General features: G+C 35.5%; 1 protein-coding gene across 3 annotated transcripts; it reads left to right on the top strand.

Annotated features, from left to right (window-relative positions):
• Window positions 1–1,930: 1,930 nt before the first annotated feature.
• On the top strand, window positions 1,931–23,861 carry LOC146734359 (uncharacterized). Of its 3 annotated transcripts, none has more exons than XM_085507772.1 (4): window positions 1,931–2,069; window positions 2,762–2,888; window positions 20,658–20,828; window positions 21,986–23,861. In XM_085507772.1, the coding sequence occupies exons 2-4, from the start codon at window positions 2,776–2,778 to the stop codon at window positions 22,116–22,118; spliced, it is 417 nt and encodes a 138-aa protein (XP_085363898.1). In that variant the 5' UTR covers window positions 1,931–2,069; window positions 2,762–2,775; the 3' UTR covers window positions 22,119–23,861. The 3 variants fall into 3 exon arrangements, with proteins under 3 accessions (XP_085363898.1, XP_085363897.1, XP_085363895.1); XM_085507771.1 differs by having other exon boundaries at window positions 1,931–2,074; XM_085507769.1 differs by lacking the exon at window positions 1,931–2,069 and adding an exon at window positions 2,084–2,170.
• Window positions 23,862–24,931: the final 1,070 nt, after the last annotated feature.

Below are 24,931 nucleotides of genomic sequence, written 5' to 3'. Positions count from 1 at the left end.
TTCAAATATGTAACAACCAGCACGAGGAGTTACGACACAATACTACTGTTGTCAAAATGTCCGTAAGCAATATATACAACTCTAAACCATTCGTTTTGTTTTCTTCAATCATGACGTGTTGCTTGGTAACACGAACAATCCGAAAAGAGATAGATCGCCTTATTCCATTTACTGGCGTTCCATGAATGGTGTGAATACCATGAATGAAAGTGGTTTAGACTTTGAAATCGTTTGTTTGTTCGTTCATTTTGCAATGTAAGGCGCGTGTATAGTCACGTGTATTACACAATCGGTATGCCTCTTCAGTGTGCGCCAGAATATGTAGCCACAAGATTGAAAATTTTTTTCAGAGATGTGCAGTTGTAATAAAGAAACATGCGGTGATTGTCATGCCAGTAACTTAATTATGTAACTGAGGCATTATTATTGACCTGCCATTTGTATGACATTGTACATGTTACGATAACGTTAATATCCATTATCTAGGATTTGTAAATTGTGAATAATGTTCGACGTTAGTTTCATTACACAAATATGTTCATTTAAATATATATTTAAGATATCGTTGGGCATTCGACCTAACATTTAGAGATGCTAAATGATCACATTTGAAATATGTTATATAATTATAAGGTTGAACATACAGAGGAAATCAATTCCGTTCGGCTTTTTTGTTTGTGTAATGATTTACTGAAACACAAATTGGAAGCTTATTAAATGCACAAACGGTAATAATTAAGATTATGTCGTCAAACTGGTATCACGTGTTCATCGACTCCGATGTTGACGTCTTATATTTAAAGTACTCATCGTATATAATAATGCTCGGTTATTTTTTTCTCTGATTGTCTTTGAGTCAGTGTGTGTTATATTTAGACTTCTTTATTTTGGCTGATATATTTAAAAATACAAATAATAATATTTGGTGTATGTTAACGTTTCGGGTTTTGTAACCAGTACTAAATATTTTTGTTCGAAGAAATACTACCCGAAAATAGCAAAAACATGTCTTTGGGGTATCATAGGAATCTATGCTGAAGCATGATTTCATTAACAAAATATAGTTAAATACATTCAATGTACTTTGGGAGATCAGATCGCTGTAAATATCGAATACTAGAAATAATTGGTTCAAACCGTGCAGAGGACGCACTTGGAATACCAGATACCCAGTGATAATGTCTGATTGTAACATGGCAAATGTGATAAATCGTTTTTCCAGTGTGTTAAAATTACTCGAACATATTTTAGTAGGATGTGTCGACGGTCGGCGCGATGTAATTAGTTGTGACAGAATAAGAAGAAGAATAAGAAATTCCGCAAGATAGAGTAATTAGAATAAGTGAACCAATATACAAGTGACGAAAATATATAGCACGACACTGACGGCCAACGATAGCAGCAGTAATCTATGTAACTTATTATACTCGTGAGTTATTTCTTAGTACCTTACATATAACCTCTAGGGACTTACAAATACACCTGGATTTGATATTACAGCTTAGAGGTATGAACTATTGGTGGACTGATCTACGGTGACGAGGATTTCCAATATACTTACAACCCGACAGCATATTTGAATCCAAAATATCATAGTATATATATATATATATAAATTCGGGTATTCCCACTGTGTGAATTATTATGGTGTGTTTTTTTAATTAAAGTCCCACTGAGTAGTATGTGTAGTAAAACCAGCCCTATAGACATGGATCAATAACTTCTCACTCACGATACGATATGTATTTACCGGAAAATATTGTTTTTTGTCACTCTATTACGATTGAAATTATTATAATTATCCATAATATGAAACAATAAATATAAAGTGATATGATTTGGCATTTTTTAAAAGAATGATAAAAAATTACCCTCCAGGCAGAGCAACCTATGATGACGCAGAGTGCATTTAATATGCTAATCAGTTGTCGGCTGTGGAGACACGACTAACTGGATGCGTGCAAGTGTATCTCTCCATTCACCAACTTTTATGAGAGCTTTTAGTCACAAATCAGCCAATGGGACGTGGATTTTGTTAATGAGGCTACCAGGGGTATATAAAGAATGAGGTAGGGTAGGTATATACACGTGTTTTCTTGTTAGTGCTGATTTGGCTAGCGCACATTGTTGACGAGAGTGAACGTATACTGCGTATAGCAGTGTTTAACCGGTAGGTTAACATATCGCGGTTGTTTTCTCACAGTACATGTTGTCGTAGCCTCTGCTCTCAATGTGCGGTTATGTGGCTGCGATGTCGGCATACCTGTTTGAATTTGGCAACAAATCGTTACCAGCGATAGTAGTGATTTGTTTTTCGAACCGCGGCTATTTGGTAATTGACGAGAGGTTAATTGTTTTAGCATATGTTTACTGTTGTCGTAACTAAATTTCTATCTTCGGTTCATTTATATATTGTGCAACAACCATATCATCGGAGACTAATTATATGCAACAGTAAGATTTATTATTCCCACAGTATTTTGCATTTCCCGTGGAAACGATTCTAACGTTACGTGGTATGCTTTATAAAAAAATCGTTAATCACTTTTTATAAGATTATTTGACAGTTATCACTGAAACTAAAATATGCCTGCCTGACAAGCTTGTATGTCTCTATATTACAAGTATGCCGCTGCGATTTTCATCACGGAAATTGAACGCAATGGTAAAACCCCGTGTGAGAGCCCATTATATACGCTATTTCAGCTCTCAAGTGTTTTTTCTATGATGTCCACCTCATCCACGTTTCAATTTCTCACAGATCCAGTGTTAGATATGACAATGAGTACTACTACCATGACTATAGCTGCCATTATTGGCTGTTTTCTTCTTGTCCAGCAAGGTTTCGCTGATGGATCTGAAATTCCAACAAAGAAGACCACAAAAAGGTAATACGTGTTGTTTTAATCTGTTGTAAAATATTAATGTCGCTATGACATATCATTAAAGGCTGTGGACAATCTGAGCGTGCTCGGGGAAGGCAGTCGTCATTACAACGCATTTAGACAGCGGGAATGTCGTAATCTGCGATATTCTATATAATGACGATAGATTTATGTCATACGAACGGCAATATATATCCAGGAATATTTAGTCGATATTCAGATAATCGCACTTATAAGATTAATATGAAGCCTTCTGTGACAATAATCATAGTTAATCATTGTACAAGCCACGTGTAAATCCTTGTATCATCTTGTACCCGTGCATTATTGTCTATATATTTCAAATCTGGCGTCATAATATGTCTACATGTCTAATATTGTTGCACCAGTATTCGAGTGAGTCAATACATTAATTAAAAATGTTGGAAACGTGGTAAAACAATTGTCAATATCTTGAACTACTGTTTCTGTTATTTGTACGTATCTAACATTTCAATTGTAATGCAAATATTTCGGTTACATGCATCCGATATGACACGAGGAAAAGATAATAGTTAATTTTATGGACCGTTAACAACCTCGCGCTTTTGTGATTACGGATATTACTACAGGTAATTGAAAAGAAACGCAGCAACAGAGTGCAAGTCGGCTCACCGACAACATGCATTAACCTTGACTAAACCACTCAAATACGGCGACTGACAAAAATAGACCAGCAACTCATTTTTTTTTTTTTTTTTTTTTTGCAATCATACCCTTCCTCTCAGTTCGAATTATCCGTGACACGCGCGTGGCGTTAGGCCTGGTATAAGATGCGAGTTAAGCGATATTTGCAGTATATAGGTCAGAAAGAAATACGGTTATGGTAATAAGCAAGAATACACCGATCATAAATATATACGAGATTATAGCGTGTATGTGTGTTATCATATGGCTATGCATTGTCAAAAATATCATCGTTTTGTGTCACAGCAGAGATATCAGAACGACCGTATTGTGACGTTATCGTAATAATTTTGATTAAAAATCTAAACTGTGATTCTGTCAATACTATAACAATACTGGTTGTCATGACAATATAATAACAATTATAGTTACCAGGGTGATCGAAATATTTTGAATTTTTATACGACAGCCATCCCTACCGTTCAGATGTCCCTATATATAAATAAACAGGTGCCTATATGAGAGAAGAACCTGAAAGCGTATTTTAAAATTAGAAATAAATAAAGCTGCGGGGATTACTTGGTTCACCTGATCGCAAAGTATTTGTAGCTCAGGTAAAATGCGTTAACTGCAACTGTCAGTGGTGTGGTGTTCAAATCAATCACGCCGCGCTTTCGTTTTGGTTGTAATTAACTAAAATATGAATGACTTCTTTGGATAACGAATTGACACTAAGAGTTTGCGGTCACGTGAAGGGCGATTACAGCTTGGCCAGCTTATAATATGACGTGGTGCTTGGCATGTATTGAAGTGAATCTGTATAAAACATTACATTGTTTTTATAAAAAACACAGACTTTGTGTGTAACAAATAAAATACTCTTAAAATGGACATTCAGGCAATGAAGATGATATGTGCAACTAATATATTATGTCGTGTACATACGGGGAGTTGGGTATTTCAAGTTTACAACAATATTCTGACTTTATGTTAGAGCTTTAGTATCATTAGCGTCGTTATTTCCGGTACAGAACAATTAAATTTTAACTGGTATCATTTATAACTCCTCTTTATCGAGAAAAACAATTTTCAGTGATTCGTATTGATGACTTTCCTTGTAACTCACCCAAAAAATCAACCACTGTAATTTGTGTAAAGAACACGATGGTTCACAATGCCTTTCCCAAACCTTCTATGTTGCAGGCTTTTCATTTATAAAACTAATAGCGTCCTGTCAATTTGGCGTTTTTGAGTCGTCGTTTAAGCGTTCAACTGAAGATAGAAAGTTTACTTTTGCAGCGTTTTACAGTTGGATAAACATTTCACATTTGTTCGATTGGGTGAAAACAGACGCCACTTATTTCATCGATTTGTACGCAAATGGCGTCTGATTTATATATTAATTGTAATAAAATTAGAAATTCCAATCGTTTAAGCGGACATAACGCTTACTAATGTCAATGTTAAGTTACGCATGTCCGATAAATTCCCGATTAAAACCATTGTTTAAAAAAATATAGCATTTAATACACTTCTATTGGTACGGATGCAGTTAACATTTAAAGTAATACAAGCATTATTAGCGTTAACTGTCTAAGTTGTAACACAGACTGATCATCGAGGCTATCAAGTTTTATTATTGGTCGTTTCGAAGCTATGTAAACCATTAGTTTGTACCGCAGCACACAGTTATGCACATGTTACATATTAGTGTGTCGATGTATTAAGATGTGTACGTCATCTGTTGTTTATACTCTTTAAAGGAAATAGCGCTATTACTCCCTAATCATAAAAGTGTACTAATAGTAAGTGTGCGTATGTTTTAAAACAGGAATAGGCGTAGAATTATCGGAGATTGTCAAAACTACGCTACAAAGAGAATTGCCGATATGTTTCAAATGTGCCACTGAGCGTACATGTAAACCACAAGACAATAAGAGGTGACTGACATAGCGGTGGTGAAAGACCAATAAAAGATAGAGGAAAGGACACGGAAAACAATTTCCTGTTCATTGAAACTCTGCGATTTGTGGTTCATTCCTTGCGGGTGTTGCTTTGAATCTAATTCTAAAATGGTGTGGCAGTTGAAGGATTGCCAATTACAGCTCGGGGAAATAAGCACTCAGTCGTCAGTATATAGAAAGTTTGTGTTAGCATTGCGTTGTTTTAAGGGAAATCCCCAGAGGCGAAGGTTAAAAGTTACGCTAGTCCGATCACTGGATCTAGTGAATTTTCATGTTGGACCATTGCTTCACGAAATTTGCACAGGCCGACAACTAATATAAATAATCATAACGTGTGTATATGTTCTCCAAAGACCGTCTTTGTGTAATTTATAAAATGGCTTTGTTCTGTTCTCACCAGCTGAGTCGGATTGAATCGTTCCATTGCTTTTTGACCTGGATGTTTTAGTTTTTGATCAAGGCAGTTGTTTTTCACATTATCACAGAGCCGAATAAAAACGTTCAATACTATATAGGTGCAGGTTCGCTAGTACTCGCTGGTTTTATTATATTCAGACAGCCGTCGCTTCTCAACGTAGAAATCTGACACTATTTGAAAATCTTTAAAAAATCAAGCAAATTATCGAAACAAAAAATGTTCTGTTTTGATTTTGCATAATTTGCAAAACTTAAAAGTATAACTTGGTTTTAAAAATAGCAATGACGAAATCTCCATATAATTCCTTGTACGGCTTATATAAAACATTCATTCATCAGTTTGTTTAAGATTATTAGTTAGTCATTTTAGAACACATGCATTTATTTGTATTTTCATTCTTTGTTGCATCTATGTGAAAGAGATCTAAATTGTACACAAATTAAAAGACTGTCTCAAAACAAAACAAAACAAAACATTAATAAAGCTATTTGTTTCATAAGTCGGCTGTTGGTATTTTTTTTAGTTGTTGTACTGACAGACGCTGGTGACCTACGTGAGAAATAATAACATTATAAACAATGTTTGAAATAGGTAGCACCACGGCACAGTCACAAACAACTCCCGCAATGTTCCAGGATGTTACCTACTAACAAACTGGCTATTTCAATTTCAAGTAGTAGACAAGGTAAACATTATTCTCTAATTTCCACCATCAGTTGACACTGACCACTCGGCAGCCAAGACCACGCCTGTTTTACGACTCTCGTTTGGGTATGTTTTTCAGAAGACGTTTTAGAAATTACAAGAAATATTCGTACAAAATCCGAATTAGGAGCTAATTCTCACAACAACCAAGAAAACCAAACGACATCGCAAGTCGCTATTTGAATTTTAGCAATTGCTGTTCAGAATCGAAATTGAAGAAAATATCACATTTGTGAATCTGTGCTCGCGGTCAGTTAGATTAAAGATAAATAATTAGAAACGTCCCGTTGATATCTCAGTTTCAACAGTGTTTGTGTCCGATTTCAGGAGACTTTACTTTCCCTTGCAAATAATCATTGTTTATAATTTACCTGTACGTGTTTCTAATTGATAAGCATAGATGCTAATCCTCATTCGCATCAACATGAACTTGTTGTTATGTTTGACAGTCATGAATAATATTTAAGCAGTATTTACACATGAGAGGAGAAACACAATTTTTATCAAATTATTTAATTTTTGATTTAATTAAAATACGAAAAATGCTATTAAATAACTCAGGATTTTCAAAAACAACTCCCAAAAAACTATAGGAGCAGCAGCTGCTTCCAAGTTTGTAGCAGGAATTATGACCAGTAAAGCCTTGGCTCTCTTGTTACTTCAGAAAATTGCCAGCTGTGACGCTATCGTTGATTGGCTACTCGCGTTGTCAATCACGTGGCCAATGTTTAAATCGATTTTAACATATTATAGTCGATATAGATTGTATATTAAGATAATGCGCACGTGGCGACTGAGACTCCAAGAAATGATAGTAGCCATTTTCTACAGATCAGCAAATTGATATCACATTAGCAAGATAGTGGTGTCCCTTATGTGGACAGTGCTACAGAGATTAGACGTTTCTCGTCAGGTAAACCCTTGAAAAAAAACTGTTTCATCTGAATTAAATGTTATATTACAAATTACATCTCTTCACAGTTCAGATAACAATTGCTGTTTTTCGGGAAATAATATGATGGAGTTAGTGATGGAATAAATAATTTCACAATTGGATAATTTTGGAATAAATTTTAAATAAGTAATTTTAAAATGGAAAGGTTGCATCCCACTTTTCATGATCTGCAGAAAACCTCCTACATCAAAAAGGCTTTGGACTTTGGTTGTTCTTTAATCTTATCTTCCAAAATCCTGAAATTGAGTTTAGAAGATCCTCGTCAAACAAAGTAAAATAGCCCGGAGTAACAACACCAATGAAAAAATATGTTTGATTTGGGGGTTAGATATAGTGATCTGGTTTCTGTTAAGTGTCATGCAGGACTTCAGTCTTCCAATATTGAAGATTTGTTGCCAAACACATTTATTTTATTATTTCTTTAGTGATCATAAATTTTGGTAAAAGTATATGTATTTCCTGGATTGTTGGGTTGTTTTGATTTTAATTTAATAGTTTTCGTTTGCAACCTTTTACTCCTAAAAAATAAACTATGACACGCTGTTGCTTACTTAGCTTTCCTCTTCGAGGGAAATATCTATAATATTATTTTAACAGTTCCATAATGTACACATATTTACGCATCTAAATGCAATTTATAATCTAATTCATAGTATATTTCCCACTCTCACAAATGCTTTGCTGAATGGCATTTATTAACAACTTTTAAAGTACTACTGTAACAATACGTCTACACATACAATACATCGTGTAGTTCGTTATTATATAAAGGCTTTACATTTACTTACTCTTCTCATGTCCTGTTTTTGTGAAGAGTACATAATAATAGTTTCATTTCATTTCCGGATAGTAGTGTAACCATGATTAGCTTTTTTAAATAGACACTATGGAGCTGTAAAACACCTTTCTAGGTTTTTGAAATAGGATTATCGTTTCCATGCCACGCGATTTTCTATAAATTGGCTTTAAAATTGTCTCAATGCACAACCAAAAGCAAATCGTAGTGTTTTTTTTTTTATAAAATGTAAATGATTTAAGCACAAATGTGCGTTTCGTATTTCCAATCATGATTGCTGCTTTGAAATTCAACATTCTTAATCTGCGAAATGAAATGGACATTTAAGCTGTCGATGCTGATAATGCGTATACGCATATTGTATTGTGATCGGCATACAATACGTCGTCTTCCTCTTCCACTATTCAATGTCAGCGCAATGATAATGATATTCTTACGTCTAACGCGATACGAAATGATTCTTGTTTGAGACAAGACTGGCGTTGTAACCAACTACCAGAAATTTGATCGATTTTATTCAGCGATTTTATTTCCAGGAATATTTTTAAATGGATCATTTGAAGTCGCAACGATACATGCCCGATCTGATTGGACAAGATAAATGGATGCACTGTATGTAAACAATTAGGTCAAGCATTATATGGAGAGTTATGGCGAATAATTCGCCGTACGAAATTTAATAGTAATAAAATTGCATGTACCCGGAGGAGAATGTTCAATTTAACGCTCACCATTTGATGTGTACAAAATGATGAGTTTTAACCATACGCTATTGATTAATTGAGTTTTAACCATACGCCATTGATTAACGGACTTAAAACAATCGCTTGTATTGCAATCGCTTACACGTGTTTAGTTTTCGTTGTATGCTTATGATGCACGCGTTCTGAGACCATGCCGCTGAATATTTATATATACTTTAGGTACCGTTACGTGGAAATATTGGACTGATGTGTATAGTGAAGTAAACGGTGACGTGGGAAGGCATAACTAGTCATGCATATTATAATTATTTTCCTATAACACGATTGTGAGTTTTATTTCGCTGATTACCGGCAATGATTATTGGAAGTTCAAATAAGAACTAAAATGTCCATTACAATAATCACCAGTATACAGGGGAATAACCGTTATTAAGAAACACGCGATTTGATTGGTTTGTTTGTTATCCCACTAATCACCGGTGTCATTCGCGAATGAGCATTACTTTCTGTGCGTAAATCAAAGCTAAGCTAGAATTTGGACAAATTTATCATCAAGTTCAGTTTGCTAGTATTTGCAATCATAAAATGGGCTACTGTTTCATGTTTATACTCTTATAATAAAATAAATGCAAAACTAAAATAGTTACATGCTGCCGTTGGTGATATACACAAGAGCATGTCTCTTGTTTTATTTTAAATTGTTTCTTTCCAAATGAAACTGAATGAAACTCACGGAGACGTGCTACAATTGGTTAATGATAACTTAATTTAATAATCTGTATTGAGTAGTGTGCAAATCATCTGCATGTCTGTGTCTCTCTCTCTTAATTTCACGACTCAAATATATCGATTAAAGACAGTCTAATGTAATTGTTCAATTATCAGAATCATTTGAGTGCTAAAACGAAATCGCGATCTACATATATACTTACATTTCAATCCATTTAGTTAAATATATGTGTCGGAGTACGGTAGAGTTACTAGGAATATATGCGGGTAAAAGTTTAACAACTTTAAAACTGGTGCATGTATGGTCTACGCGGTGGCTGATTAACGCTTTAATATTCTGTAGGCGTGGTGCTATATATCAATTAAATATGTATAAATCGCGTTGACAGTCAGTCGAGTCAAGTCAGTAAACAGTATTGAAGCAATGAAGTATATACTGCCAATATATTGTCTCATTAAAAGTCAGTTATCTCTGGGAGTAATTTAGCTTCCAACTAGTATTATATTCCCATGTGTGCAGTGCCGATGATTTAATTGAGATAGAAATGGTATTACGTTCAGCTGAAAATCCAAGGAAGAAAATCATAGACAACCAATAAATAACACGAGTGACGCCCGATTGACCGAGAAGCACATATCAGGCATATCCCAGAATGGATAGGGTTTCGAAAAGCGCCCATCAGCAAAAACAAATTGCCATCAATGAGGTCTCCGTCATGTGTATTACATTCATGTCTCACAATAATACGTATGAGAAGATTGTGTATATGTCACTTGTAGTCGTCATCGATTAATCTGATTCCCGAGTCCTCTACATCGCGCATTATCTGTGAAACAGTCTGACGCACAGCTGATTTATGTAGAAAAGTCTATATTGACTTGTGTAGGTAGAGTGTGATTAAATAACAAACATTCAGGTCAGTGCATTGCGGAACAAATTACACCATGTGTCAATTGTCTAAGGCATGCACCACATTCAAGCTGTCTACAGCAATTGATTATTTATCGATTAAGTTCCGGGACACGGTAGTGCGTTGATCATTGTCACATCGACTTTCACAGCGAATATTCTATCCTATCGGGACACTTCACCCATTGTTCGATTGAATTATTGATGTGACCAGTCTGTTCCTATCTTAGTGGATATCGTGATGAGCTCTCCTGGGGACAATCTATTATGTAATTTCACGAAATCATCAAGACAAACATGACGTCAGACTATGATATCAATAGTATACTGATAGTGTTTCTTTGCGTAGTCCGAATGAAAACGGGGTATGTAGAATTCTGTGAAAGATTGACCTGAATGTATATTACGCATCGAATGTACTTACTATAATAAAGTGTGCTGAATAATGATGCTATAATATTATCACAGCGGAGACTCGTAAAATTAAACTCTAGCAATGGAACAATATAAGCCATAGAAACCAAAGACATAATTAAAACAGACATTTCTTAAAATACAAGTTTCTGCTGATGTCACAATTTGTTTGCATTGTCTGTGATTTGAAGGCATGGTATATTCTTTTCGAAACCATGAATGTAATGTCATCCAATTTGTAGACGTCGTGTCGATTGACACTGTGAAATCACAATGTGTGTATCAGTGACGTGTAGTGATTGTTATATATATTTTAATTGTATCGATAAGACCATCAGTTAGTTGTGTTTTTTTGAAAAAAAAGTAATGACTTTCTGTCATACTTATATGCATTAGAATGATTAATTATCAATGTGATCGTTTTCAGATATAATAGTGAAACATGCAATGCCCAACACGCGATCAATTACAAAACATTTATGTCATAGTGAATATTGTTGAACAATGTTTTTCACGATTAATAAATGTTCGTATTCATAGTCATGAAATTGTTTTTGTTGTTTTGTTTTGTTTTTTTGAAAAAGAAAACAGTATTGACAGGAACTGTTTGTCTATTTAGCTTGCCTTGACACGCTATCGGCTGAGAGATGCTTAGCTGTCATTCGCAATGTTATTGAAGTGTATAATGAGTGACAGTATTATCTAGTGTGTTTGAATATTAAAAATACAAATTGTTGAAACAACACGCAACATACGTGACTCGAATCTTATTCGTGTGTGTGTGTGTGTGTGTGTGTGTGCGTGTGTGTCCTTCTTGTGCTTTGGTTGTTTTTACCAACATTAAATATGTATACACCAAGAAAGTTCGTGATTGCACGCTCGCCTACATACAAGGGTCCTGATCCGATAATTGTATATCACGCTTGAACAACAACATATTGTTGCATAGAAGGACCATTGTAGTAGAAATTAATTATTGAATATGTATGTGTTTAAAACTTCATATCAGGATTTACAATCAAGATTTTACGTCCCCTGTGTAGCCATGCTGTATAAACAGCTTCAAGCTTGAATGGTAAGTTTTAATACCATCATACAAAATAGATCAGCTCTTCTGGGAAATAAATCTACTTTAACAAAATAATTGGGGTCACAAAATATATCGACGAAAATGTTGGATGTCCTGTTATCAAGCCATCTTATGTTATGCCGGTTAAATATTGTATTACTCACAGACTAACAATGTAAATAATGTTTCGTACAAAGGAAAATGGGATGTATTATATATACGAATGTGTATGTTTCATAATTAGGAACACCAAGCTCTTATTATCCAAGTAAATGTTGTTTGTGCAAATGGCTGCGTTTACTGTGATATTTTGCTCTTGTTGCAATGGGAGAAAGTGCGGCGTGCTGGAAATCGAATGTGAAGTATACTATACTACAAGTCTAATTTACGACAAATCACACTAATGATGTTGCATTTGGCAAGTTCAGTGATGTCATTTGACTTATCTTTTTTGTGCGTTTGCTGTTGTAGCTTTTGATCATGAGGATTTTGTAAAATATTAATTTTTTCAGTACTTGAGCATGTCAAAAAGATACTTGCACAACATGGTAAAATCAATTGAGTTTTTTTTTGTTCAACATGCCAAGAATGATAAACGACACAACACGTGTTCAATCCTGCCCACACAGTCCTCGATTGTTTTTGTCCACGAATCAACAAAGCTGTTACACGTAATCATTCTAAGATTTGGTTAGCATATAATGGGCAGACAGGTCAGCGGGAAGTCAATTCAGATAGTGGAAATTTGAAATGTAATCGGAACGACATCGGGTGGCTTATTTCTCCATTTCTACCTACTTGAAGATTCCATAAAGCATGCGTGTTTATACGCTCAAAAAGCGTTGTATGCATGGTTTGTGATTATGATAAAAAGTCATCTATGTTATTAGACTCAAGCTTCTCTAAAACAAAAATATAATAACGAATATTGGTGACGGATTGTTCTCCATAATCACAATTCGTACAATCGACTCACATGTATTTATATGAATTGTCGGTGTAGAATTAGGAGAAGGCCTTACATGTGAACATTAAGACGTAAAGCATTGAGTGTAAGAATATTGTTTGTTTGCATTAATTCTAATGCGCGATGCATGACGGCTGTGGCCGAGCATGTGGTTGTGCTGGTCGTTATGATGATGTGCAGCTAGTCGTTGGCATGTTATGAAGCAGGTCGTTGGCATGTGATGGAGCTGGTTGTTGGCATTAAGACTGTATCCAGTGGCCTACGATTTTCTTGTGAGTATGGGCGCATATATCGTCTGGACGCATGGAGTCGGGAACAGCCACCGGTGGCGCTGTGCCGCGTTCTGTTCGATATGGGACTCATAGCGACGTATACAACGCGTGTGAAATACAATGTTTATTTACATGAAATTTGAACACGCGCTGCGCGACGACCACCACGCTTTAAATTTGGTGACCAGTTTAGTATGGTAGAAAGCCTGTACAGTCTTTAAATTACCGCAATAGACAGAGTGAGGTCAAGACCGAATACACGTGATTCCCGCGTTTTATAATAAATGCTTTCTATTAATAATTGCACTTTCAAATAATATTCATGAGTTATGTGCACGTCATAACCTCGTTGAAGGTCATTAGCATATTTTGTATGCAGTGCGCATGTTTCGGTTCCTTTTTGCCGTATTGCACAACCAATGCGTCATCACAGTGAGCAATTTTTTATGTAAGTGACGTTCAGCACCGTCAATGAGGTTTGTCAATCAAACCACGCCAACCTAGCGACTCTATGCTCAGCAAAAGATTTGTACACACTTCTACCACGCCATACCCTGTAATATGCAATTACAAATCTGATTTTTCAATAACTGTGATTATGTAGATATTTCCACTTTCGTAATTTCGTATTATAAACGATCGTGCACAAAAAAAAACACACTCGTCGGCCATGGGCGACCAAATTATAAAGAGAATGTATTGAAATTGAGACGTTACTCTGTGTAACCGCTGTGCATAATGCATTTGCTTTGAGTAACATACATATTGAACTCGGCATAGTACATCGCAAAAATCATTGAGAAATGTATGTGTTGCAAAGAGCCGGCCGAGCCAAAGGCGGATATTGTGTGATACTGAAAGAAAAATCGAACACAAATTTCTTTGGAAGAAGGGAGATTTTTTTGCATTAAAAAATGATTTAAAGCGACACAGTCCTGTTTGGTGTGAGTCCCTGATACGTATACGACGCGTTTAATATAAATTGTTTATTTGCACAAAATTCGCGATGACTAGTATGGGTCTTTAAATCTTGCGTGATTTCTATTGGTGAGATCAGTCATCTCGTTAACAGAGCTGATGAAGTCAGTTGTCCCCCGTGCACGTACAGGAACAACGATGTGAGTAAGATAAGTACATCAGTGTACGTTCACTTTTTTAATGGCCGCAAGGATTTGTGAAGTACACGCCATTCGCGTCATTTTATTAATTTAAATTAACTCTATAGCACTTCGATTGGAATTACACGTGGATTTCTTTGATGTTTAGGCGAAGTAACGCACTCCTGGGAATTGCAGTGAACATGATACTCCATTATACGCCTTCATAATCCACATATTACATTCACTATCGCTGCTGGCGTTCGATCCAGTAAAGCGTGATATGACACTCGATGTCTTCTCTGGACTGGTTTAAAGTGGCCGATGAGGAGGAAAGATTTTCCAAACTACCAACAATATAAAATATAATTTAAGGATCATGATTTCAAACGATTGTGAATTAGTCAAGAAATTATAGTTATAACAAAATTGCCGAATCTTCAATTGGCTGATGTAATGACTGTAGTCGATATACGCTGATGTTCAAACAATTTTCACATGAAATCAATAATATATTCAACCTAGAAAATACAAATTATCAGTTCGCTAATCATATTTTGTGGCAGTCTGTCACAGATTTCACTTTGTTGCTTGAAACATAGATGCACTATTTGCGTCATTTCTGCATTGTATAAAACAAGCTACTATAATGCACCAATAATATCATATATGTCCAATTCGTGTAACTGGGTCAATATGACCTCTGAGGTAAATCAATTATTGAACACGTGATGATTTGTCATATAGCATGACATATATTTATGATAAATAACTGAAAAAGAAATTTTTAGTAGGCCTAAAAAATCATTTTCTGATGTCTAGCTGATGTTTGTACGTGAGTAACATATACATATGTCATTCCGTGTTATTCTATATGTCTTAATTTGGTCTCCGAAAGGTTGCCTCATTACTACATGTATATAAAAATATGAAAAAAATAATAAAAATAGTACAATTGGTAATAACGAAGATTATGATTTTGAATATATCTTTTTTCACACGACATAAACAGGTTTATTACCACTTGTGTGCGGTACTGTCATTTGAAGATTTAAAATTGCCATTCCTGAAATGAACCAATTGCATAAAGTGGGAATTTATCCTTGTCAATTGAAGTGCGGCACTGAACACCTATACATGTTTCATTCGGAAACCACAGACATTTCAAAAGTGATTGATCATATATGTAACCTCAGTTTCGTGTCTCAGAAGTTGAATTACCGAGTTAATAACAATATAACTGTGAACGTAATCTCATAACTGTTAATTTATTCAGAAAATGTGTAAGCTTTACATACACATACACATAACACATAAATCAAGCTTATTTGATTGGCCTTTGTTTTACAAACCCTTTGAGCTTTACAAGAGTTTGCGTTGTCTGACATATTGATATGCTGCAATGGACCCACAATGCACATCGATCACATCTGTTTGCCTTCGAGTTACCCACAGTCACGCTACGAAGCTTGACACGGATGTGTGCTCATGCGTAGAAATGGAATATGCGTTGTTTGAAAACAAATCATTCATACATAAAACATATCCCATATCAGGACTATTCTTGATATTTGCTAAAGCGTGCACTTACCGGTTTACGGTTTTTAGGGGGTAACGTGTAACAACGAATAACTGTATGCGTTTTGGACGTTTGTTTTAACAAATTACCGTAAAACGTCACCTCATGTGCATAGCATAGTACGTTATACGTCTTTTATAATCGGTGGCATGGTGTATATGTCTTTTATAGTCGGTGGCATGGTGTATATGTCTTTTATAATCGGTGGCATGGTGTATATGTCTTTTATAATCGGTGGCATGGTGTATATGTCTTTTATAATCGGTGGCATGGTGTATATGTCTTTTATAATCGGTGGCATGGTGTATATGTCTTTTATAATCGGTGGCATGGTGTATATGTCTTTTATAATCGGTGGCATAGTGTATATGTCTTTTATAATCGGTGGCATGGTGTATATGTCTTTTATAATCGGTGGCATGGTGTATATGTCTTTTATAATCGGTGGCATGGTGTATATGTCTTTTATAATCGGTGGCATGGTGTATATGTATATGAGGAATATAGAAATAAATGTAGCATAGCAAGTAGTTGTGACGTATTGATATATCGAGGAATTGTACATATTTAATATTGAACTCGACGGAACAATCATTTCCGACTGAGCGCGTTCGTTCTAAATCTACATATAATTAATCCAATTGGTAGGCATACGTGAATGTCAGAGTATCAAAGGATTAACTCAAATAAATCCGGAAAAGTGTTAAGTTAAGCCATCTACTTTCCAACCACGACCGAATGGCAGACATTGATATTCAATCATATAATTGCTCACATTACGCTTCTGGCAGTTTATCGATTTGTCTGTTATCTCATTTGATTGGATGGAAAATGATTTCCAGTATCATCAACTTCAATACTGTTTTTTTTATTAACAGAATTGACATAAACTTGTGATAGATATAAAACGTCAAGTAACTCCATAAACAAAGTGTTGTGTGTGTACGAACCCTGGAGGCGAATAAGGAAATAAATTCAGAGCTATCAAAAATATGAGATATTTTCGGTTTTAAAATATACGTTATTAGCACAATGCGTCTTTATTCATATGTGATGTGGAAATAGGATCAACCTTAATTTCTAGCCAAACAACAACAAAACACACAAAACGATTGACAAATAACTCATATGTGCAAAACTATGAACAGTGACACATGGTTAAATCAATAAACGAAAAGCAAATCATCGAGACCCCGTGACACACAGCAAATAAGTAGTGTGAGCCATGCAATGTTCTATTTGGAAGGGGAGTGGCCTGAATGATTTTGCAGGGTTGTGGGCGAAGATAACAAAAATGTACGACGTGTATAATGTAAAGAATTGGGGAAAATATAAATACAAAATTGTTTTTGCAAAGGTCATCTTGAATGTTTCGTTTTAGGGCCTTGCTATTGTATCCATTGTACAAGTATATTCATATCTGCCATGTGAAAGCGATAATTCAATGCAAATGGGACATCGTTATCATTACGTAAGTTGTTAGTATCGTCGATGAACTCAGGGTTGGGTGTTCGGCGTGCAATGGGAGGATATAGAATCAAAAGAAAGATTAGCTGGTCTTTATGAAATTAGAAGGTTTAATAGAAATGCGAGTCGATACACGTTTCTGCTGATAACATTTAATTTAAAGATGATTACAAATAGACCATTGCTAATCAGCATTACGTGTAGTAAATTTGAAATCCTTTGTATTTAGGTTTTCTAATTAATATTCGTGACAACGCGTCCATGACGTCCACGTGTGAAAAGATGGCCGTTCATTGCCCCAATATTTTTTGATCGGCTGTCGTCCATCAATAAAATATTTGTTGTGCTGTTGCTATCCGTCTATCCGTCTTTTGATGTCCGTGAATCTCTTTGTCGCCTGAGGGCGCGTGCATGCTAGCCTTAATGAAAAAAACACGAGAACTCGTTGTACACAGCTAATTATTATTAGCCAACACATCAATATTCACAAAGCAGAGCTGAGCACTTATTATTTATATTGTACTGTCAAATTTTATGCAATCAAAATGCATGGCAAAGTATAAAAGGTACACATTGAGGCGAGTTTACATACAATCGATGTAAGAAGCAATTTTACGTAACATAATTATGAATAAGTACGTTTAGAATATAACAGACACGCGTACAAACGTACAGAGGTCGCCCCTGCTTCAATTTGTTTCCATGGCTCTCTAAAAGCTAAAACTTAAAAATAAACTACTGGCTGGCGGATACACAGATTGTAATGAGAACCAATTACCACGTGACCGTGGGTGTATTTTATTGATCAATATATGTACAATATAAGTCTGCAGTTGACAGTTTCTCAAAAAGCATTGGCTATTCGGTTACGTATACGTGTGCGAACAGACATGAGATTTCAATACACAATGTATTATTTAAATGGTTGCATAACCAGAATTGAAAATGGAGATCGATGTTAAAAACATTTCATCACAGCGTTAATCAATAATCAAAATATAGTCAATATTTAAAGGGCGGTAGTCGTCGCGCCACGAATGCGCGAGACATATGGGTCTCATATAAACAAAGATGGCGACTTTGACTGTTGCCCAGAACAACGAGTACAAACTGAGAAGTTACCAAGCTTAAAATTGGTATTTTTTAGGTGATTGGAAGGTATCGAAGGAGTCACCGGCAGTTATTATGCAAGTCACGCCCAGGTCAAACCTCATACTTTTGATTTGTTAGAAAATCAATGTTTATCAACACAAATGTCGCACATGCGCAGCGCGACGACATTTAAGACGTGGTCCAAGCCCTGTTGTCCTGGTTCACGTAAGATCATATTTGAATGTGTTAATACACTCACTGGGTTGTGATTCTAAAAACGACAGGTTCCTCTTGGATGAAATAGAAGACGATTGAAGAAAAAGTGAAATGCACTTGCTTTGAATTGCTACCATTTAAAACTGCACATATGTAGTTAGTTATGTTGTAAAATGAAAGTATTGAGATGCAGTAAAACTCGGTTTATGTAAAATTACAATCTGGTGTACATCTCAACATGCATTATAGAACACAAGCGTTAAATATTAGTTGCATTTGTAGAAATATATAATAATAGGTAAAAAGTAAAAAAAAATCACAAGCAAAGGAGCGTTTCCCTGTTATATGTTTCTTCGAGTAGGGTTAAATTTAGCTAAATAATACAAATTTCGACCCGTGAAAGTGTAATCAACTTGAAATATATGTGTGTAATGAATACACATCAATGAGACGTCCGCTTGAAAATAACAATTACGAGTTTTTAATAGAAAAGCAGTTTGGGGTATTTTTTAATAAGCAGGTTGTACGAAGGGCGCCACGGTGGGTGTAAAACTCGCATATTGTGCCCTTCCAGATTGTTTTGATGAAGTCAGTTATAATTTCAGACGGTGCCTATCATTTAATTGACGAAGATCGGATACATCTTTTAATCCTCTTATGTTAATCCTATTGACAAGCTAAAAGACGATTTTTTTTTTCGTTCTCAGTGTAGTTTTGGGTTTAATCGAAATTGTTGAAAGTATTCGTGTTTCATGATAGCAGTGTTTCGAATTTCAATCATTGTCTTTTCAGGCCTTCCTCGTGATGAGGGGATCGGTATAAATAGTCCTGGTAAGATTTACAGGGATTTTCTTAGATTTGCCATCGCGTTTAAGAACATTCATGTATATATGGTATCAGTATAATAGCTGGCATTCAAATGAGAAGATCAATGTATATTGTGGTGTTTTACATTATAACTAATACAAAATATTTTCCCAAAGTTTTCTCAATTGATCCATGTAAATAAGGATATCCATGGCACCGACTTTATTCTACTGTATTTCTCTTGAAAGTACAACCGTGCTTGACTTGATATGCGATACCGACTGGAACACTAAATTAATTGTGACTCAGACAAAACCATCAGTTGCCGTCTGGTATATCCATTTACAGACTAGAATTTATTTTTACATTTGGTTTGTATGGCACAATCCTCCACCCCATCCGAAATAACGAAAGCCCTAATAACTCATCTTTAATTTCCTGTCAACAAGTTCTTATATATATATATATGCATGTGACTGCTCTGTTGTGATAGAAACTCATTTGCAGCGGTACATTAACTTCAGGGAATTCAGAATTCGTGGAAGTTGCCTGTTCGATTACTGGAGCCAACTATTTACTGAGCAGTGTGAATCAGATACAGTGGTCTGCCTCCCAAACACGCTGTATTTGGTTCGGTGTCTTGTTCACACGTGCACTTTTAATTAGCATTAAAAAACAAAAAAGTCAAGAGAGATAGTAATGATTCGATGTCCTGAAATTTCGCTGTGCCAAAGAGAAATGTATTCATTCATGCGCATCTGGTCGACGTATACAAGTATGGCATCCCTCTATTAACTGTTAAACATTGAGCTAAGTGGTGATGATGATGATGATGATGATGATGATGATGATGATGATGATGATGATGATGATGATGATGATGATGATGATGATGATGATGATGATGATGATTGACATTTTTTTTTTATTTTCTTGTATTTTCAGAAGTACACACGACAATTCGCTGAACATTTTAAATATTCCACTATATTCACTTGCACAAAAACTTAGAGGAGAACAATCAAATTGGGTCAAACAACAGATGGCTGACAATGAAAAACTATTTGCTTCTGCCGGACAGAGAGATATCAGTCCGGCTTTGCTCGAAGCTCTAAGGTAATTGTGTGTGTCTATCATACCCTCTGTTAATTGTCACAGTTTGCACGTTACGCTTAAAAAATATTCTATATACGTACTGAAAGGTTACAATCTCAGTGTCAATCGCGCCTTCTAACGACGAAGTGATTCAGATGGGTGTGACCGATGTTTTTCAATAGACATTTCTGTTTGGGTGTGTAGTCATTCTTTTTTTAAATTATAGAAAATATCTAATTAATAGTACTAGTGTTTTTACTGACAGACTGACGATCACTGATTCTATGATCTATGAACATCATGGAAGCGCTCCGTCGTTTTGGTAATTGTTGAGTAATAAAGTTATTATTATTATTATGTTAGAGGACGCGCCATATAATCGATCTCGATCTATTCTCGGGGCCGAACATCCGGACATGTATTTCTATGGGCTCTGTGCGAGCTGCTGTGGAACGCCGGTTGAAAATAGCTAATGGTGTTTGCAACGCGCATAGTACTGTATGGTGACATCATGCCATGATCCCATCCAAGTCTCATCTCGTAGATAGCGACACTGATGCTACGACCTTCTGACATGACATAGACGGTTTGTAATAAAACAATAAAACATTTATTACCACATTCATAGTGAAAAAATGTAATACATGCTAATTACCTCGGGCATGCGCATTCGCATTTTTCTGAGTTGGAACGCTTATGCGAGAGCGAGATTGAAACGGGATCTTGTTATCATGTCACCGTAGTTGCAAACCCTAAGTAATGTACCTCTGATGTTATATATGTTGGGAGTCTCAACAACTATCCCAAAGTACCGTTTTCTGAGAGTCTTCAGTCTTTGTTTTCACTGTGATGGTTGCCAGGCGGTGAAAATACCCGGATGTCCGCCCTCAAGGATACGTGCGTATATTTCACCTGCGCATGCGCGGGAATCCCAAGCTACAAAAACAACGCATGCTAAAAACGCAAAGGCTCATTGGTGGTAGACGCCTGTTTGTAAACAATGACACGCTATGTGCAGGTCACGATGACGACGTGATTCGAAATAAATTTCTGCGAATTGCAGCACTCCGTGGCTTTTGTAGAGGCGTGTATATGAGATTGGGCCATTTTTTTGTAATTTTATTCAGCAAGTTACTATTTCTTCTAACTCACTATGTATATATCTGTTTTATTTTCAGTACTGAAAAAAGAGCGCTAGGAGGAAGTTCACTGAATGTACCGTTGATGGCGCTCCAGGGGAAAATTACAAAGCAACTTCAAAACCAAAAAGCCCGCAACGAGGATTTGTTCAAGATATTAGGCAAAAAATAATTGTCCTCAGTAATGATAATTCGCCCGAATAAAATATCGGAGAAAGGTTACATGTATATTTAAGACATGTAAATAAGGTGTATTTGTTTTCATTTCGACCATCAAATCAAACTTTATGTTCTTTTATATTTGATTTAATTTGCTGAAATAAGATCAAGACCCGTGTACGACTTCGTATCTCATTGCTTCTGATATTTCAACACATAGCTGAATTCGGCTTTTAGTGTTGTATTTGTGTCAAACATAATGCTGAATTCTGACACATCTATTTTACTCCCGCTGTACTGTCTTCGTTCATACTTTGAGGTATCCTCGAAATAACCTCATATTCGTAATAACAGAGAGCGATGTTGACACGTGACAGACAATATTCTCATTCCAGCGAAATATTTTTTTTAGGCCAGCAGTTATTATATATGTCATGCAGTGTTGTATGTTGACAGACATACTCATTATAACATGTTGCAGATTGTTCATGACACTTTGTTTACTTTCAACATTGTGTTAATCCATCTATACTTTATTATAAAGTAAATCGGACATTATAATAATGTGTGACACACACAGCGTTCAGATCACTGTTCCGACTTACCTCTTATATGTCACTAGTTGGCACATTTTCTATACATTCATTTTTAGCTATTATAAGTATATTTATATTTTTAACGAAAAAAATAGGTGTTATTATCGGTCTAGTAAACCATCACACATTGAACCACGTGTTACTTTGAACATGTTTGCCGCTTTCACAAGTTTTTTTTTTTTCCTATTTGTGAACACATATTGTGGTTAAAAATGTTTACCAAAATAAGATCCGAAATTTTTTATCATATTAAAATATCCTCTATAATAATAATGCAGGATTTATACGAAGATGTGTGATACAACTGGTGTGATGGGTGATGAAGATCCCATTTCAAGTCTCGTCAATTGCGAGACCATTATCACAAGACAACGGGTACTCCCATACTTTATGTGTGCGGGTATGCGCAAAATAGGTGTCTTCATTGGCGAAAAAAAAAAAATTTTGATCGAAAACGCCTTCAACGTCGATCTTTCTTGGTTCGGTTTCTCAAGTTTTAACTGGCTGCAGAGCGCTCCCACCAAAACGTTATACGTGCTTATTTCATTTATCGACAGTATGCATATCGATTCTGTGATGCTCTGGTATACATACAAATACTATATATATTTACATTAGTAAACATTAAAAGTAAAAAATACAAAAAAATAGTACAATTGTGTCAAGCGACGATAACAACACGCGCTAAAAACGCAAAGACTCATGGGTAGACAGTTGTTTGTAAACAATGACACGCTATGGCCATCTGACGCATGCGCAGGTGACGACTCTCCTGCTTTAACTATACCGGTCAGGGGGAGTAGCACAAGAGAGCGTGGAGTACATGTGTGGAACGTTCCGAAGTCAGTCGTCGGAAGGCCATCGTCAAAGCAACAACGCCCCCTTTTACGAATAGATGAAATCATTTCATCAATTTCTTTACAGAATAATCCTCAACGAATCTTAGAAACATTACATAGAAATATAAAGGTCCTAAAATTGTGTCTATTGCAAAAAAGTCCGCGCCTAGATTGACGCTACTAGTTTCCGTGACACTAAATGAAGATGACGGAAGCAGTTATCAAATATCTTTGTCGAAGTAGGTGGTGTGAATAAAAAATGAAGAATATATCAGTGTATATATTTCTGGATTCTTAATAAATTGTAGGACGTAAAATGAATGTTCTATTTCAAAGTTTGTGTGTTCCTGGACTCCACCATACGATAAGGCATAATGTCGTACTGTCATTCTATCGGGTTTTTGATGTCAGAATGCGGTAAAGTACCTAAGCCCATTATGTTATGTAAAGTACCTAAGCCCATTATGTTATGTAACGTTTAACAGTATAGGAAACAATCTACATTTGAAGCATGCATGTTTTCGTGACTTGTGACTCATTAAAGTGATTATGATGTCGAATAACATGAAGAATTCTTTATATTAACAATGAGTGACATTAAAATCTAAAACAGAATATTTTGCTGTTGTGATAATGTTTTATCGGCCATCGTCCATTAAATACCACAGGAAAATGCTTTTCAAGGATATTTTGACCAGTCTTAAAGAGCGGATTTCAAACATTCTGTTGACTAGAATCGCTCAGCATTTGTGCTGGATTATATGCGATTTAGTGACGTAATCATTCGATGTAACAGATTATGTAAATCATAAACGACGAAATATATTATATTTTTAATACTGCTACTAGTACTAGCATGTGAATGAAGCATTTTGGCATTTCTTATTCGAATACATACAAATATGTTAGTTCGATATAACATTTAGATGTACACCTGCAAATTAAAAGTGTCAGTTCGGAAAAATAATGAGTTAGATGCCAATGAGTATGCGTTTCGAATTAATAGTACGTACCTGTAATACAAATGCTTGGAATGCAATGACAAATGGTCAAATTAAAGCCGCGAAAGAATAGTATATTCCGTTCTTTTGTCAAATATTAAATGATGAAGTTATGAAGAAATAAAACATTTGCTTCATTTTGTGGTAAAGTCGCCAAAACCTGTAGTTGTATCTGTTATCTCTGTTTTTCAGAAAGTAACGATTTTAAAATATAATTGACATATAAAAACCCTTTTGCACACTAATCCTCTGTCCCTCTGTGGCTGTACTGGACGAATTCAGTGTTCCTGGATTGCAAATTCTGTTAATAACCAAGAATTGTATGTTCACTTTTCTTATTGTAATACGGCAGAGAAAGGGATATAAAACAAGAAAATTTATAATTTGACA

The sequence above is a fragment of the Saccoglossus kowalevskii genome, chromosome 14 (assembly GCF_978046115.1).
Source record: "Saccoglossus kowalevskii chromosome 14, keSacKowa6.1, whole genome shotgun sequence".
Taxonomy (NCBI): Eukaryota; Metazoa; Hemichordata; class Enteropneusta; family Harrimaniidae; genus Saccoglossus; species Saccoglossus kowalevskii.
This window is presented reverse-complemented; position numbering and strand designations above follow the sequence as displayed.